General features: G+C 45.8%; 1 protein-coding gene across 1 annotated transcript in view; it reads right to left on the bottom strand.

Moving 5' to 3' along the window:
* JAG1 (jagged canonical Notch ligand 1) overlaps window positions 1-16,624 on the bottom strand; it is a 36,162-nt gene extending 19,538 nt beyond the window's left edge. Inside the window, exons 1-3 of the mRNA XM_062610552.1 lie at window positions 15,921-16,624; window positions 14,688-14,993; window positions 3,774-3,825 (exon numbers count right to left, since the gene is read on the bottom strand). Coding sequence (XP_062466536.1) covers window positions 3,774-3,825; window positions 14,688-14,993; window positions 15,921-15,992 — 430 coding nt within the window. The 5' untranslated portion in view covers window positions 15,993-16,624. The remainder of the gene's footprint in view (window positions 1-3,773; window positions 3,826-14,687; window positions 14,994-15,920) is intronic.
* Between the last annotated feature and the right edge of the window lie 2,253 nt (window positions 16,625-18,877).

Below are 18,877 nucleotides of genomic sequence, written 5' to 3' on the forward strand. Positions count from 1 at the left end.
GTGCAGGCCTTTATTAATTTAAACCCCATTCACAAGTCATGCAGATGCCTAAGGACTTTTCCATACTGGTCTATCCAGAGCAATATCATGTCCTGTACTGTGCAGGTGTAAGGCTCTTAGATCTCATCAACGAGATTATTGACTAATTCTCAGAGGTGCTTAAGCAGATGCATATCTATTCGTCTTGAATAGGGCTAGTCAGGCGATTAGAGCTCCACTCATGCATGCTGGGGATGGCTTTGCTGCATTTGCCAAGATTACACCCTGATCTACAGCACAGTTGGAAAGCAAATGCATTTCCCCAAATACCGACACTCTGTTCATAAAGACATCCTGTTTCGCGTAATAAAACAACTCAATCCTTTTCTCCTGCAAGGGGGAGAAGAAAAGGGGAATGACGCTCAATTTAGTTTTGTAAACCACCCCCCTCCATGCACACACACACACACTCACTCACTCTTGCTTTTCCAGCCTTTTCCTGTTCCCCATTGGGAACATACCACTGACAGCTATTTCAGTCCTTGGCACCAGAAAAACAGTCGCCTTGGAAAAGAGATCTTTCCTCTTGCCTGTGCTCTATCATTCCTCCCCTATCTGCCAGCTCATTAGGAAACATGTCCTTGCTGTATGTCTACAACATCTCACTCCAACCACCGGCTCTTTTGAGCCCTTAACCACAGGCTGAACTCAAATGGAAACATCCTTATTAGACCACTGGACTTTATTATTCTAAGGGCCCAGATGAAAACCAGCTGCTATTTTTCTTTGGATCATGCCTAAAATGCCTTTCATTTGATACGCCTTACAAAGCTACCACCATACATTTCAATTCAAGTAAGGTCTCACAGGCTTAAGATCCCTTTCCATGAGCCATCACCCACAGTTTTCACAATGAAGTATTGGCGTGTTCCTTCTTGTACTAAAATTTCTCCACCCTTCCCTATTCCTGCCTGCGAGTATGCACTTACACAAGTGTGCTGACCCAGACTTTGTCGCAACAACTCTTCCATTCTTAGCTTGCACCGACAGTGTTTTAAGTTTTATAGTAAGCAATCCCAAAGCAGCAGACTGGTGAAGTAAATAGAAAGCAGCAGTCAACCAGGCTTGAGAGAAAGCCATCCTCCTAACCCCTCTGACACCAGCTGACTCGGAAGCCCGTGCTTCGATACAAAGGGTTGAGGAAACATTAACCAATTCAAAATCGATGAAGTGGAAGAGAGAGGCTTTCTGTACATCTTTAGCTTCCACTCTGCTGTAAGAGAGTTTGCTGGTTTCATTCACTTCTCATGGCTACGTTTCAAAGCTATTAATCTCTTTATTCAGTGGGCAACTGTATCAATGGCTGTAGGCACAGGGAAATGAGCTGTTCTGACTGCCCACCTTTGCTTTGCAGTGCTCCAATGCCTGGAAATTATAACTATGCAGCATCAGGAAGCAAACAACAACAAGAAAAGCCCAGACTCCTCAAGGCAGTTTGGGTGGCCAAGGACACCACAGTTATTTTTGAAGGTCTTTGTTTCTGACAACTTCCAGCTATGGCTTAGTTTACATTGTGCTAAAGTCTCTTATGCCCAACTGGAATTCACATGCAACTGATACCAGTAATTTACAATAGCTCTTTGACACAGTTTGAGATGCAATGTCAGCCCCATTAGCTTTATGTATGAAGCGACAGTAGCAAGATGGCATCTAGACAAGAAGCAGAGTAAGGAAACCATTTAGGTTGAATCTTGGCTCCAACAAAGCGTGATTCTCATCAAGTTCAACAGGGCCAGAATTTAACTGCAAACCACTCTTGGAAGCAAGACAAGAGAGTATGTGGTAAAGGGAACGTAGGAGGAGTGGAATGTAGAGGGGGGAAGGAAGCATCCACTCTAGGATCTCCTAAGGACTGCATTGATGGGAGGATGCTAGAGCTATTGAGAAGTTACACAAAGCCTACTAAACCCACTTTTCTGAAAGAGAGCTGTCTCAGACTCCTCACAATTCAGTGGCAACTGATGCAAAAGAAAATCCTGGACATCAAAAAAGTCCTCATTGCTTTATATATGATGCCTAGTCCTAATGATTTCCTTAACTAGCTCTTCAAGACTTACTCTTCAGCTATGGGAAAGCTGACTGTAAGTAAAGCGATGTGGCACAAAGGCAAAGCTTTGTGCAATACTGTGACTGAAGTGACCTAGAGATGGGTATGTGACAGCAAAACTAGAGTAGGAATGCAAATCAGGAACATATGTAAGAACATGTCTGCACTTGGTCAAATGCACTGCTGAGAAATGAGGCAATTTTGTCTGAAGACAATTGTACTTCCAGCACATGAAAGCAAAGAAAGGGTTCATTGTGTAGCTTCAGAAATGCAGTTGTTTCATGAAAAAAGATGAGCTCTAATAATAGTAAAAGTGACAGAGACCCAGTCTGAAAAACCTCTCAGATCCTACTATAAACAAGACCTTTATTTTGAATTCAGGCATCTTCGATTTTTAATACAGCAAGCTATTTTCTGCTCCTCCAGAAAACACCCCATAGTCAAGAGCCAAAAAGTCCCCCAGTGCTGGGTAAAGCTGGGGTAGGGCCCAAAAATCACAGGTTCCACATTGAATAGCATTGAATGTAGTCGGTTGTAAAGCAAACCTTGACTATCACTGACAGGTCATATGAACCATCTACACTGGACAACTTGTGTGCAACTGATAGGACATCCCGTGTATGTTAAAAACCCATGAAGAGATCTGTGCAGAGAGGTTCTCAGACTCAGAGGCCATTCCCAAGCACTATACCCTTTGCCAATTAAAACACACCACCACAGCACTGTGCACGTTTCTATAAGGCCTTTCTTCCCTGAAGCATGAAGTCCATTTTGTTCCTGTGAGCCTGTCACCTGGCATTCCAAAGTGCACAAGAAGCTACAAGATTTGTGTGAGATGGGCCACAGTATTCGCGCTTTTCTGTTGAAGGAGTAGGCTTGTTGTGTCAACAAAAGGTTTAGGAGTTCAGATTCGTACCTTCTCCTGTGGCTTTTACCACACACTATTAAAGCCTTAGGTTGAAAACAGAGCTAATTTTGCCCACCTCCTTCAGTAACACTAGACGATAAGCAGAACAGCTCACATGCCAAGAGACTCCGTACAGCTTCTTCTAGCTTAGCAGAAAGTTTCTGAAACCAACCAAAGACATTCCAGGCAAAAGATTCCCACCCTTGATTTCCAGCCAGCTCTACCAGGTGCTGTCTGGTAAATACTTTTCAGCCCCTGAATATAAATTCCTAGACATCCAACTCCCAAGGAAGAGCTGGTAGTCACTCCTGTTTCTCATCTACAGTCATCAGATGGATATCTGTAGTAAGTCTTAGGAGATGGCTTTCTTTTTATAGCAGCACATTCAGTTTTGAGAAGTACCTAGTTTATAGGGAGGTTCCAAGTCAGCACCACTCAGGCTTCTGAATATCACTCCTAATTAAAAAAATCCAATCAAAAATCCCTAAAGAAACCCCTTAGCTTTTATTCTATCTAAGGAAAAAGAGGGAATTAACAGCAACTATTTTTAGGCACAAAACCATGGGCGCCTAGGTGAGCAAGCTACTCATCCTCTACAAGCAATATGAGGAAGACAGGCTGCTGTGGAGCCTGGAGTAGTTGTTCTGTATTGTCTGGTGGAGAGCTTTTCCCTCTCCTCATGCTCTGCTTCACAGTGAGCTGGTTAGACTACCAAAGGCCTTTCAACAGACAGGAGATCAAGGTGTCTGAACTAAGTCAGCCAGCAGAATGAATACTTACTAGTGGAGTTATCATTGTAATCCCATGCCTCAACGAGCAACGTGTAGGATCGCTGCAAAAGAGAAATGAGAGTTAGTTTCAAAGCTATACATTAAAAAAAAATGAGAAAAAAAGCAACAAAAATCAAACCCAGAACATAAATTTCAATTACAAAGAAAAATTCTTGTCTCTGCCCCAAACTAGAATACTTGAAAATATAAATAGGTAATAGATTATACTTGAGACAAACATGATCTTGAATCCCCATAAGCCACCTTATCCAGTCTGACTTAGAAGACCTTTCACCTTGGGTAGCTCATCTTTGTCATCATTAATGTATCTTATGTACTTAGCCAGGAAGCCCTGCCTTTGACACCGCGCTGCAGCCACAATAAAGCATGTGTGGAAGAATTGCACATGGAAGGCAGGAAACACCAGGCTAGCAAAGCAGCATCAAAAACCCCAGAAAGCCAAAAACAAACCCCCACCCTCCCAAACAGCTTCAAAAGAATTTTAGTTACAGGACAGTAATCTTGATGTCCCTTCCCCCAGCCATCCTGAAAGCAAGAAGTGTTGCTAAGATTACTGGGCTCTGCCTTGACAGCACAATCTCGAGGGACTCTGCTTTTCAGCACCCCCTTTGAAAGCTTTGTCTGCATGAGGGCCATCGCAGCTCCCACAAGTATCAGGTAACTGAGGGAAGAACTGATGGATACGGGAAGGGGGTGGGGTGAGAGAGAAGCATTGTAAAACAAAGGCTAAGATCAGACTATTTGGACGAGCAGGGAAAGGGAAGAGGCACTATCCACCCCGTGTCACATCTACAGACATACTAAGCTGCCAATGAGCTCTCCAGCACTCCAGTAATAATAATCATAAGCATAAACTAACTGAAGTGACTCCATGGGTTGGGAAGACGCCAGCTATTACATCTAAGCCACCTTTATCTTCAATCCTAACTTGAGAACAAGAGCCATTAAAAGATCTTCTCCTCCCCCAGCTCCACTCAGATATTATTATCCAGGCCGTATCTTTCAAAACTGCCATTTAGTCAGCCCTATCCAAACTTACAGAATGATTCAAAACCAAAACCAACCACCACCAACCCCCTTCACTCCTACAGAAAGCTCAAGAAAAATATGACTTGAAAAGTATAATGCAAACTACAAATGAAGCAATAAACGTAACATGCTTCTGGTGTGCAGAACACTAATAGAACAAATAAGAGCTCTTTGTGACGGGTTTTGGTGCGTTGCCATAGAAGCTGTGTATCGTAAGGTTTATTTCTTCTTAATTGCATCTGCGCTCAATCACAGTGTGCTCATTTGTGGTCTGCAGCGCTTAACACCTTTTCTGTAACAGAAACCAAAACAGAGCTCGGAGAGGAAGCTACTACAAGACGCAAGTGGAAGCAGACCTCAAATTCCTTAAGAGGAGAGGAAAAAAAAAGAGAGTTGAAGCAGCCCGCTTTCTCACGACTGGACACAGCATGCAGCCTCTGAATGAAAACCTACTTTGTGACGGACACCGCCTTGCAATATAGCCTAAATATGTTTCATATTCAAAGCAGACTTGGATTCCATTTCACTCACTGATAACTGTGGGAAAATGCTTCCAAAAGTAAGCAAAGCTGGGCAAGCTGAGACATGCACCCAAACTCCCGTGCAGAGGCTCCATTGGCCCAAACCATTTTTGGTTAGTATTTTGTAGAAGTTATATGTTATTTGTTACTATTCTAGACCAAGTCTGTCAAATTGAAAGAACCTCTAAGAACAGACTAAAAGCTATCATTTTAGTGATCATTTAACACTACTTAAAGCAGATTTAAGAAGTCCTTGCACAAGTCAGAGATAAAAAAAAAATCAAAACCAAACCAGAATAGAACTCCCAAGTCATATTACAGACACAGATCGCTCTATCTTGGGTGCTTCCTCACTGCCTTAATTACCAACATTGAGAAGCACAAACACAACATGTTCCTGCAAGCTCAAAAAAAGTATTATGATACAGAGAATAAATTATGGCAAGTAGCACTACTTCCAATAAAGTTAAGGATGTTTTCCTTTCGGCCTTGCATAATTGTTTTGGAAGATATTTTGTCTAAACTCATAGCAACAGTTCCCGGTTGGTTCTCAGGACTGTTTACCAACACACCTAGCCCTTAAGGAAAGGAAAGGCTGAATCCTAGCTTTAAGTGCTACTGTTGCTGGATACTTGTGTGACCACTTTGCAACACTACACAGGATTTGGTTTAAAGAGAAAAGGTACTTCTGCTTAACTGGATGGATGTAAACACAATGCAGGGGGAACAGACCTACCCCAGCAATTCCCCTGTTTCCTATGTGCACCCTCTCACCTCATCTGAATATTTTAAATGAAGAATCCCTACCCTGAAAAGGGATTAGACAAAGAGTGGCAGTTTAATCTCATGGTTCTGTCCTGCTCAGCACGGGGCACGAAAAGGACAAGACTTTGTGTTCAAGATGGGACACTTCTAAACAAAAGGCACACAGACACTCACAGCCCCACAACAGTAGCAAGCCCCCCTCAACAATCCAACCATCACATACCTCTAGCCAACCTCCCCCCCCAGAAAAAAGCAGTTCTGTACAAAGACTGCACTGTTGAGATTTAAGTGCATATCATCCCCACTCTATAGATCAGCAATTCAGATATCTCAGGAATGACTACTTACAGCGTGGAGGTTTAAGCTTTCCCATGCCCATAGATGACCTCTGCCCATCTTTGAATAAATATATATATATCCAGACACAAGAATTCCACATCATGCACCTTATTCCATCAAAGCAATGTCCTAGGCAACGAGGCAGCAGTGAATTTTCCAGAGTCACACCCAATTAGCCACTGTAAACCTGAGCTTGACCAGAAGGCAGGGATTCTGGCTTGAGAGGAAAAGCAGCTTGAAAGGAACAGCAAGCCGGCATGCTTTTCAGAATATCCACTGTCTGATCAGCCCAGAGGACTGAAAAGCAGCATGGCCAAATTTAAGCAAAGCTTCTATGAGTTAACCTGTGAGAGGATGGAGATGGTTAAATTCACACTCCAAAAAATAACAAAGCACCAATGTGCAAGAGCTGTTTTCCTCAATGAGAAGACACCAGGATTTAGTCTTGATACACGTCAAGACAGACTGTGAAATCACTGAAATCTATCAGAAACTGTCCCTATAAAGGGTCTGAACAGGCAATGCAACCTCTTTTCTGGTTATTTAAATGTAATATTAACAGCTCCAGATCAACAGAAGGTTGTTTAAAGCTCTCTGCTTGTTTACTTTCTTCCCTTCATCCAGACATCCACCCAAAAGAGGCGTTTTTGTACTTTGCCTTCTAAAGGCAATCTGCAGATCAGTGGGACAGAAGAAGATTAAAACATCAGGCTCATTAGGGAAAGGACTGCCTCCTTTTTGTAAGAGGCTGCAACTAGTCAAACTTCTTTCCCTCCTATCCTTGTGGTTAAACCATGCAAGAGCTTTGCTGAGCATGTGAAACCATGACTAGACAAATGCAGTGGGACGTTTGCATTCTGAATGCTGTGCCTGCTCCTCCTCTGCCAAACAAGGAGAGCAGGTTAAGCCCAGCACTGCTCTCCTCACACTGCCAGCCATACACAGCTGTGAAGACCAGTTAGTGCTTGCACCCTGCCTTGTGTCCTAGGGAAGAATGCTAGGAGAGTGGCACACTGTCACAGCAGGCCACAGGCAAATTGCCAAGAGCTACAGCAATCCCTCCTCCTTTCAGCTGGAAGGGGGTGAGATAGGGAAGAGGGAAGCTAAGGAGTATTTCAAAGCACCCATGGGCCAGGGAGGAGGGTGTCTCTGAGCAGAGTTACAGCTAGTCACAAAACCACTTCCTCTAAACGTCAGCAGGACTCTCACTTGGGTACCCCCGCTGGCACATGACAAGTTATGATGATGCTATAAGATGCGTCACAACGTCATGTCACGGTCGGCCAGTCAACTTTGACAACAAAACGTTCCTTCAAAGGAGATGAATACAACTGGTTCCTCCTCCAGAGGAGATACAGACATATTTGGGAAAAGAAGGAAAACAACCTAACTCTCTTAACGCTTTGTGGAAGGGAGCATCGCCAGGAAACACCTCTTTGGGCCATCCCACATAAGGATAAGACAACACCTTACCCTAACGTTATAGCTGCTACTCACTCAACCCCACACATATATATACAAGTCCAAGCTGAACAATCTTGCAACCAAGAGATAGGCTGAACCTCCAGCAGGCAGCCCAGGCAAGAGCCTCCTCAGAACATGCCCACATGAAAACAGAGCGCACTGTTCCTTTAGTCTTCATTTTGAGTAGTTCTTTCATTGCTCTTAGTGAAGTAAACACTTCACTGCCACATAAAGGAGAAGACACGAAAACAAATTTAACTCTATTAGCAGCTTCTAGGAGAGATGTTCCCCCTAATTCTGCCTTGGCACAAGCCAAACCAGTAACCAAAGGCAAGACTGTCTCTGCGATACAACTGCCACCCTCCTGCCAAATGATGAAGGACAGAAAAGCACCGCTATCCAAACTATGCATACGCTTAAGCATCCAGCAAACCAGGCTGATCTCTGATCTGGCAAGCCTGCTGGAATAATGAGTATCCTGTGAATACATAATGTGCTGAAGTTGCCATTGTGTGAAGTAAGTCCATGGTTTGTCTGGGAGCCGAGCAATGCTGAGTCTACTGCTGCTTCCTGTTGCTTGTCCTGTATTAGCATTATTTTTGGATAGGCCCCATTATGTTCTGTAATCCTCACTGCAGTCAGTATGGCCACACTATTGTTCTTGGTTAATATTAGCAGTCAATGCCTCTGTCTGGGTGGCCGGACTACAGTGTATTCCAATCATAAAACTAGCATGCATTAACCGAACAATGTACTGGGGTAAAGGGGGAGAACTTGGGGTTCTCCCTCCTCCCCTCCTTTAAAACAAAATGGGAAAAGAAAAATAAAGTATAGCATCTTTTAGTTCTCCCCCATTTTTTCTTTCTATTTAAACTAATGATTTCAAGCAATCTCAGTTACCAGGGTGTTTCATACAACAGCATTTTAATCAGCACCTTATCTAGTTACAGAGTTATTTTCTCACGGAGCCCTACTTGTCAAAGACTAGCAGGTAGGCCAAAATGTCAATGGCTGCTTTCAACCTTCCCCAACAAGCAGATTACCTGCTCTTATCAGTCCCCCTACCTGTTTAAAGCATCCCACTGATAATTAAATGCACCAGTTACAGAAGGGTGGCAAGGTTAATAGAGAGAATACCTAGCAGCCAGCCAAGCAAAACAGCCAGGTTCACATAGAGCAAGCCTGAACAAGAAGCCTTTCTACTTATTTACCTAAGTGCATAAGAACTGGGTTGAGCTGGTAAAGGACTCTAGATGTTTGACTATTTACAAACCACTTTAACCACTTCTATCCACATTTTACAGTTTCTCCTGAATACTACAAGAATAATGAGTGTAATTTGTGCAGAATTGTGACCACACAACCATGAGCTCCACAGACTAACGAGAAATGAATGCAACAGCTTCTAGTTTTGACATCTTTCCCCATGTTAAGACATACGGGTTACTAGCTAAAATTATTAGAGCTGAGTCAATTAACATATAAAACTTCTATTCATCAGCAGAAATGCAAAGGCAAGTTTGGGTTGAATTTTCAAAAGCAATCCTGTTGTTAGTATTATCTATGCAGAAATACTTTTAAGAACTGTAGCTTAAGGTTTCTGCATGGGCTGCAGGGCACCAGACGCAAGAACTAAAGCTGGAGTAAGTGTCATGTGTAAGTGTGCAAGCCTCTTGCATGGCACATCATCTCTCTCAATTAGCTAAGGGCCAACTTTACCAGCTTCAGAACTAGTTTACTTCTACTGCAGCCTTCAGTCCACAATGAAGGGGTAAGTTTCCTTGAGTTCACTAGAATTTTAAGCATAAAGCATCAATTTTATGCAATTCATTTTCAGCCATGCAGACTTCCAGCTGCACAAACAAGCTGACAGTGCTGGATGTAGGTAGCCTGAGAAAGCTTCAGTGCCAGGTCCAATCCAGCTGCCACTGACGTGAAACTGGAGCAGCCCTTTATTATAACAAGAACAAAAATTCTGGGAGCAGGCAGGATGAGGATTTATTTTTAGATGTATTAGGGTAATATAGTCAAATGGATTTAGCAGGAAGATGAAGTTCTGAGCTGACTGGAACATAACTAACTTTTAAGAACATACAAGAAGTCCAAAACCTCCGAATGGATGCATCGCTTCTCTGCAGTCCTGGGAAAAACCAGCCTTGTGGATGCTAATTATGCTTCAGATGTCACTTAATACTCTCAGCTCCATTTTGGATAGTAATCCTAGGAAAAACATTGCACTTTGAGTGCTGAAGACTTGTTCTTCAGTTATTAATCAACAATAGATGACTCAGCGTGGATTTGGTTAATATGTGTTTTGTTATTATAAAAATTTCTTCTGATCTGCCCATGCTTCAAGATGACTTATCAGGCTTCCTTAAGAAAAGCTTGCACAACAGCTAACTTTCTGAAAGCTTGTACAAGCAAATGCTAACTGGAAGGAGGGAAAAACAAAATCAAAACAAAAGCTTTAGTCTTACGACTGTGATCTACTGATTTGGGGGTTGTTAGGGTTTTGTTTTCTTTCTAAAGGCAGTTGAATGAAGTGACATTTTTCTCTTGGATTCAGAAGGCTGTTACTTTAATGTCAGCTGTAGATAAGTATTTTGGAAACCTCTTGTGTCAAAACAGGGTGAAAAAGTTCACGAAGCTTAAAAAACACTAAGCTCTTTCATTATCTCTTTCTAGCCAGAAAAAACAATGCCTACCCAGAAAACATATTTTACGTCTGCAGGAACCAGTAGCAGTAAGATTTGGCATTAAAAGAGGGAAAAGGCTGACTATTTTATTTTCTAGAGTAAGGTTGAACTAAAGATGTTCAAACCTCTTTTTAATTGTATTTTACACTAAAGTCATTTAGATGCTTGAGGGTTTTTTTCCACCTCTGTAGTTTCCTGGTGTGTTGGGGCAATTGGCCCCAATATTAAATAATTACAAGGATCATAATTTCAGGATAAACAAGCTGTTTGAAACTGGAGCTATGCACACCAAAGGGATTGTCAAGTTTGACCTCCTCCTTACTCAGTCTCGCCAAACCCCCAAAAGATCTTTCTTTATATAAAAGCAAAGTTTAGTGCTAAGCTTTGCTTAAGCTAATATTCATGCACAGCTCCCTTAAGGAATAGCACACATCACACTTTGGATGCTTTAAGAAAGGCAAGAGATTTGATTTATGTCAGAAAAAAGCATGTGCCTACCATGAAACAAGACTTGCTGAGACAGACTTTGACAAGTGGAACATGGAAATTCTTTTGTTCCATACTTTTTTATGGCTCCATAAGCAAAGTCTGCCCATCAAGAAAGTTACTGAAGTCTCAAAATGAATGCAAGAAGCAAGCTTATGCGTGTTTCTTCTTTTAAATCATCATCACTGTTGTTTCAAGTTACTGAAGAATTGCTAGCTACTGCAGGGGCAGCTTTCTGATGCACTCCAGTTCCTTTCTGCTGGTCTGCTGCCCTGTTTCCTAGCAACTTACTCAAACCTCCCATCACTTCAATTAATTTATGGCCCACCACCTCCACACCCATTACTCACAGGGGTACGTATCAAAACTGACAGGAGCAAACCATGCAAGTTATTAGTAAGACTCCAACACTTCAAATCTACATTACAACTACAAGCCAAATCTAACACCACATTTAAAGTACACCATTCTCTTTCTCTTCCTCTCCTGCATGACGAATAAAGGAGTCCAAAGCAATAACTATTTTTCATGAACAGCATAAGGGGGCAGCTTGACATCAGAAGAGGGTTTTTTGTTTCATTTTTAAAAGGAGTCAAGGCAACAAGGCTTCTTAATGTTACTGACTCAAGCTGGAACATCCAAGAAAAGCCTCCCTCAGACAGCAGGACACAAACAATACATATTCAGAGATGAGCATGAATTTTCAAGTGCAATATGATTTACATTCCAGTCTAGCTCCTGTTACCTTTACTGCAGTTTTCAGTTGGATGTATTCAAAGCCAACTCTCATGATAAACCACATTAGTACAAGCTTGAGACTGGCTTTGCCTTTACCAAAGTCAAGAGTATTCATCCATCTAAAGAAATTCTTTTAAGATCTAAAATTTCAGCATCAGATTTGAGCTAAGTTACTACTTTGTGGAACTTTCAAAATACCTAAAAGGATTTGTGTACACAATTTTAGTACAAATAAGGGCTTTGCCACATTAGATATTCTTTTGTTCAAGTGCCATTTGAAAGTCACAATGCCTAGCATAAAAGCTGTGTCCTATGGAAGTTAAAGCTGGGAGGTAGGCTTGGTAATTGCAAACAGACTAGCATCACCATCTCAAAAAGTGCATGCCTGCATAGGAATATGCAAGTTTATTCCAAAAATTCCAGTCTTGGGAACCAGAGTGTCTCAAGTTGTTGAGTTTTACACATTTCAAAGGCTGCACTGGAGTTTCACTGCCGCTGCTGCTCTGGGATTCCAGTGCTCAATTAGATTCAGGAGGACAATAGAAGCATTTCTTTTACCAAGATGCAAGCTTAAGAAACTTCTCCCAGGGTCCCCAGCCCCCCAAACCCACCCTCAACACACAGATTTCCCTTCCCAACCCCATGAAGAAAAGGGCTGTTAAAAGGGACACGCACGTATCTTCAGCTATCTTCTTATATACGTATCTTCAGATTCAGGGTGCTCCAATTACTGGAGCCGGGTAAAGGGACAGTTAAAAAAGGAAAAAAGAAACCCTTGATGAACCTGACTTTTCTGGAAATAAAAAAAAAAGCCAAATTCTGCAACACAAGCACTGCAGCCATTGGCAGAGCTTCAAATACCTCAGATTTTTACAAAGCCCTTTATCCCTTTGATGGCATATTTGATAACAGTTTTATCTCATTTCATGTAAGGGGAAGAAGAAAAAAAGATGAAGAAAGAAAGGAAGGACTTGTATTTCCAACAGAGAATACCTTTGTTAACTCTGCTATTGTACTTTGTAATACTACCTCCTTCAAAACGCAGGCTTGATTTCACCCTTGCGCCTCTCCAGCCCTCAATACTCCAGAAGGCACAACTGACAGAGGCAGGCAGGAGGCAGCACAGGACGTTTCAAGAACACATGGCTGCCTGCAGCACTTGGCTGCAGGACTACGAAGTGGGTGTCTACACTACAACTGGAGGAGGAATGCTTATGGGGCGGGCTTTTCCCCCCTCCAAAACCATCCAGGCACTGCCAGCAACCATTCCTTATCTGACTAGGAAGGGCCAAGCTTTGGAGCGAGCGGAAAGTCTACGCATGCTTCCACCTTGCCAGCAGTGATAGTGACAGAGGATAGGAAACAAGACTCACCCCTCCTCTGCGTGCACGTAAGAGCCCTCCTCCCCTCACTAAAATGACCTTAGGCATCTAGGTTAGGATGACTGGATTTTCAAAACTGCTGAGCATCAACATATCCCAAGGCAGTTGGTGGGAAACTGTCTGCTCAGCGCCTTTGGAGATGGGGAGGAGGAGAAAACAGTTTTGTTTCCTAGGTGACCTCTAAATATAAGTTTTAGGAGTGTAAATTTGGGAGTTTTCAGCTTTCAAACCATAGCATCCCAGAGAGTCACTTCGAAAAACAAACTGTCATGTGTGCGTAAGAGCCCCCCCAGATCAGTCATCCTCAGTTTCTGCCTGCCTGCACACAGCACTGGTGGGCACAGAACAATGCATCTCCTGCCATCCAAGGCTGTGGCAGCCTTCCATGTCCACAAACCCTGTGGCCCTTGAGCCTGTATCTGTGGGTCTGTCCTGGGTGATGGCCAGGTTGGAAAGACGGTCCTCAGTTTCTGTGCAGTGAGGAAAGGACTCCTCTGCAGAGCTGATGGTCTCAAAGTGTCAACCTTCCTGAACACCCCCCAGAAGAAACAAGCAGCACTGAAGTCTAAGCAGGTGTTCTTTATATGACCAACAACAAAGCAGTTTCAGCTAATGAAGGGGTCACCTGTCCTCTGCGTCACCACCCTACAAAGCTGACCAGTGTTCTGCTAGAGTAGACAACACTGGGAAAGTGCCTGGCAAAGAGCCCCACCTCCTTAAGCCATCGAGTTTTGCACACAGCTGGGGGAAGCCCATATCTGTGGACCACAGAGGCAAGCAGCCAGGAAAAGGTGTGCTGCCAGGAGTGGGTAAAATGCACCAAAAGACAAGGCCAAGCTTTTCTCAATCTTTAACTTCTAGAGTCTGCAAGTACCTCAACACACTGCAAGCTTCCCAGGGAAACTAGCAACTAGCTCACCAAGAGCAGCAACAGCAGCTCCCATCAACACCAAGCAGCGCAGCGTGATTTCCCCTTGGGAGAGCCAGGAAGCCTTCCCAAACACGCTCCAGGGAAGGAGGCCAGCTATGACACACACTTTTCACACGGGATCCCTCTACAGCCCCTAACCCACTGCTCTTTTGGCTTAAGCCCAAGACTTCACTGGTTAGGGAGGAGGAAAAAAAAAAGAAAAAAGAAAAAAATAAATGAACTTCTGACCTTCTAAGTCTCAAGGGACTTATTCATGCTGTAAAGTGCAGAGATACTGGGTTTGCTTCCCTGACCCATTTAGATCCCCCTCACTGCACATCTGACTTTCAAATTTAACAGGCTTTGCATTGTGAGCCCCAGGGAACAAAAACAAAAACACCACCACATTTTACTCATTTCTGTGTTGCGGATTCCCGATGCTCTTGCCAAGATGCTCCCTCCCCAATCCTGGTCCCTCTCCCCCTGCACAAGAAGTTAGCGCTCTGCTCGCCACGGCCATGTCAAATAGCACCGTCCAACAGAAGCAGAGCCTGAGCAGGCCACACAACTCACCGGCCAGGCGAAGCTGAAAGGGATAACAATCCGGTTCTTTTCATTATTCCGGTTGTACTTTAAATTGAAGGTATTTCCTCCGATGACAGGAGTGGATTTGGATCCGAAGCTGCAAGGACCGCCAGCAGTGACCCGCGATTGATACTCCTTCAGGCAAACTTTAAAATAGGTATCACACTCGTCTCTGGTGCATTTTTTATCTCCTGGGTTTCGGGTGCCATCACAGCAATTTCCATTTTGCAATTCACCATTGGCATTTTGCATGGATAAGATCTCCAGCTCGAACTGTCCTGACGCTAAAGTCACCTGTTAATCCCAAGAAAGAACCGGGGAAGGAAAACAAAAAAAAACCAAGAAACAAGAAACAAACAGTTACCTCACTTTATTCCCAAACACAACCTACAACAACTCTGCAGACAGGACAAAGTCATTTTAAGCGTGCTTTCAAGAAGCACACGCACAGTATTAAAAATGCACATATAGCAACCACTCCAAGCTTTTCCCTATGAGACATCCATGAGAAAAGCTCATATATCATCCCAACCAAATAATGCCATTAATGCTAAAAATGAACCTTAAGTGTCAACTCCAAAACCACACTGGGAAGGCTTCTAAAAGGTTAGGAAATAAAACTAAACCGAACCAAGCGCTTATAAGCAAATGCAAACCCAACAGAACGATGGGGCTAAAGCAGAGCCTGGAAATGCAATCCCTCTGCCTAATCCGGGGTGCAGCTGAGACGGGGAAAATCACCTCCTCGCTCAAGGCTGCCCAGCTGAGAGTCAGACCCTGCTCGTTAGTCACCCCAGGAGAACTGCAATGAGACCCAATGTAAAAGAAAAAAAAAAAAAGGAAAAAAAAAGGAAAAAAGTTTGGAAAAAACAAATAAATAAAAAAGCGTTTTGCAGCAATTGCATTTTTTATTCCCAAGGAAACAAGTCTTGCTGCAAGAACTTCTGCGTTTGCCATCTCCGCACAGCAAAGTTAGCAGCGGAGCAGTAACTCCAGTCCCGCGGGAAGAGCCCTGCAAAAGCGCCTTGTGCACCACTCAAGCTTCGGGTTTTCCCAAGCCCGTCTATCGCAATCACCGCGGGAGCCGCGTTTCGCGGAAAAGCGGCAAAATCCCCCGCTCCGCGCGGCGGGCTCGGGGAGCCCCATTCGGGCTCGCCGGAGCTTCCCCTCTCCCCTTCTCCCTGCCCGTGCCGGGAGGACGCGCGGTGCCCAGGTACGTACCTTTGCCCGCAGCCCCAGCAGGGCTAGGACGAGGAAGCACGCCGCCGCGGCTGCCCGCCGGGGCGCACGCATGCCGCCGCCGCCGCGCTGCCCGCCCGCCCGCCTGCAGGCCGCCGCCGCCGCCGCTCACTCCGGGCCGGGCCGGGGAGGGCCAGGAGGGGAGGAGGAGGAGGAGGAGGTGCCGCCGCCGCTGTTGCCCGCCGCCGCCGCCGCCCCGCTCTAATATACCGCGCCGGCTGCGGCGCGCACCCGCGCCGAACAACGCCGCTTTTCAAGCGCTTTCAATAGCGCCCCGGTCTTCAATGCAAAGCAGCCCGGCCTCCTTTTATTCTCCTTATTCTCTCGCCTCCCTCTTTTCTTTCCCTTTTCTTTTCTCTGGGTTTTGTTGGTTTGTTGTTTTTTTTTTCCTCTCCTTTTTTATTATTGCGATTATTATCCCGATCCTTTTATTTCTTTCAGGTCGCCGGAGGCGCGGCGAGCCCCCCGCCCCCCCGAGACACACACGCACACACACACACGCACGCACGCACGCACACACATGCAGCACACACACCGCCCGGGAGCCGGCCGCCCGTCTGGGAGCCCCGCCGCCGATCGGCTTCATCTAGCCCACGGCGGCAGGCGGGGAGGCCGCCCGCCCGCGCATGCGCCTATCCATATGCATGAGGGGGGAAAGGAGGAGGGAAGGAAGGAGGGGAATGGCAGGTACCGGCAGGAGAGAAGGAAGAGGAGAAGGTAGGCGGAGAAGAGGGCCGGCCGGCCGGCAGCCCGCCCGCAGGCGGGAGCCGAGCTGCGGGGCGGCGGCTGCTCCTCCTGTGGGAGGCGGCGGGTCCCCAACCGCCCTGCGGGTCGCAGCCGGGCGCTGCGCTCCGCTCCGCCTCCCTCAGGAAGCCCCGCTCCGCAGGTGCCTCCCGTGCTACCTGCGGCAGCGGCTCGCTGAGGTGGCCCAGGAGCGGCGAGCGGGCGGGAGCCTTCGCTCGGCGGCACCGCTAGAAAGAGAGGGCTCTTCCCGTCCGCAGGAGCCTTAGCTCCGCTTTCCTCTCCTCCTCGGGGCTGGGTGAAGGGAGAAGGGAGCCTTTGGGCTCAGTGCGGCGGTGGAAGCCTCGCCCGCCCGCCTGCCTTCCCGCCCCGCGGTACCTGAGGCAGCGCGGCCGTTACAGGGCGGGGGGCGCGCGCGCGCGCGCTCTTGGCGGGACCGCTGAGGTGATGGCGGTGCCCGGGAGCGGGTGTTCGCTCCCTGAGGGGAGAGGAAGGGCAGGCGGAGCGACCGGTCCCTGGCCAGCGGCTCCCCTGAGGGAAGCGGAGGTGGCAGCCGCCCTCGGTTATTCCCTTCTTAACAGGAGGCCGTGCAGCCGGGATTCCGCCGTGGTTAAGGGGCGCATCCCCCAGCTCCAGCTCCAGGCTGTTTAGTCAGGGAAGACAGCGTTTCCAGAGGTGCTGGAGATGCACGCCCCGGCTGCCCAGTGAGCTCTGGGGTTTGTCAGCTACCTTATTCGGGAGCAGGGTCTGGAGGTACATGAACAAGTGGTTACCTGTGGGAGTTTTTGCCACAGGATGCTGAGAAACACAGGTTTGCACAGTAGCTCCCAGAGGAAAAGCCACACATCAAAGGGCATTGGAAAAAAGGAGAAGGAAAAAAAAACAAAACCCAACAACAAAAAAAAGCCACCCCTAACTTTGGTTCGGGAAGTCCCTGAGCCGCTGATCTGGAGGTCGGGTGGGTGCTGGGAACTGCCACTGCATCACTGTCCCTTTCTTCCTGAGGCGCTGGAGACAGGAACCTGGCCTCCATGACGTTTGGTCTGACCCACAACAGCTATTCTTGTGTCCCTATCTCCTAATTCACCCTGATCTAACGCAGTAGATGTGTGAATGTCTATTTTGTACATCAGAGTCAGTCGTATAGAGGAAAACAAGATTTCTGACCTGGTTTTATATCCTTTGTTTTCATTTCCTATGGCAAAACGAAGTACGCGCAAGTTCTTGGCTGTGGTGAGGTCTGGCCTGTCATGGCGTATCAAAGGCTGTGAAGCTGGCTGTGTTCATGCACCTAACCCTAAAACCATGCTCGCACTCCTGTGGATCACTTCCCATGTGCGAGTTCAAAACTCAGATTACACAGCAGCAATTCTGGCATGCCAGTGAGGTGAGCGGTTGCCGAATGCTCCTTCCAGCCTCATTCAGCCCAGTTCTAACCATATCAGTTGTTAATTAACTTCTCTTGGGCTGGTGAACCTTCATTGTGTTTAATCCACAAAGTGGCTGCAGTTTGGTGATACAAGAACCTCTCTTCTTACTTTCCAGTGGGTGTTGGTTAGCTTCTGCAGCCTATTTAAGTGTTACTCATTCACAGGTGCCACACATGTGTTCCTCTGGGCCTTTAAATACCCTACTGCTTGCTGGTACGCTCCGTACCTTTAGGGCAGGCCTGGAGTTGGCCTTCCTGCAAAAGGTTACTCCACCTGTTTGACTCCAGTGCTTAGGAAATCCAGAGCTCTGGTTCCCACAGTGCTTGTGACTCAGCAGAGTAACTGCCCTTAAACAGAATTACTCGTCCAACAGCTTAAAATGCTTTGCAAGCACCAATGAATTAGGCTTCCCAATGCCTTGAGATGAGAAGTGTTACTGATAGGTAAACCAAGGCAGAGCGTGAGTCATGTGCAGAAGCACATTGCAAACCCTTTCTCTCACGGCTCTGAAAGAAATTTTGACCTAGTAAAAGTCAGGAGTAAAATCCCTTTAATTTATTAAGGCCAGAATTTCATCCTTGAGGTCTTGTCTCCTGCTTTTCTACACTGAGATCTTGAGGCCAGATCTTTACCCATTGCACGGCCTGTGGGTCTTTTTAAGATGCCTTTTTCACTACATACACAGCAACATACAAATAAATTCCTGCGTGTGCATAAGGGGCCTGTATTGTAGCCACTTTGAGTAGTCTGAAACCAGTACATGTAAAA

This window comes from Pezoporus occidentalis, unplaced genomic scaffold (genome assembly GCF_034315485.1).
Source record: "Pezoporus occidentalis ecotype Australia unplaced genomic scaffold, CSIRO_AGI_Poc_V1 ctg10, whole genome shotgun sequence".
In the NCBI taxonomy this organism is placed as follows: Eukaryota; Metazoa; Chordata; class Aves; order Psittaciformes; family Psittacidae; genus Pezoporus; species Pezoporus occidentalis.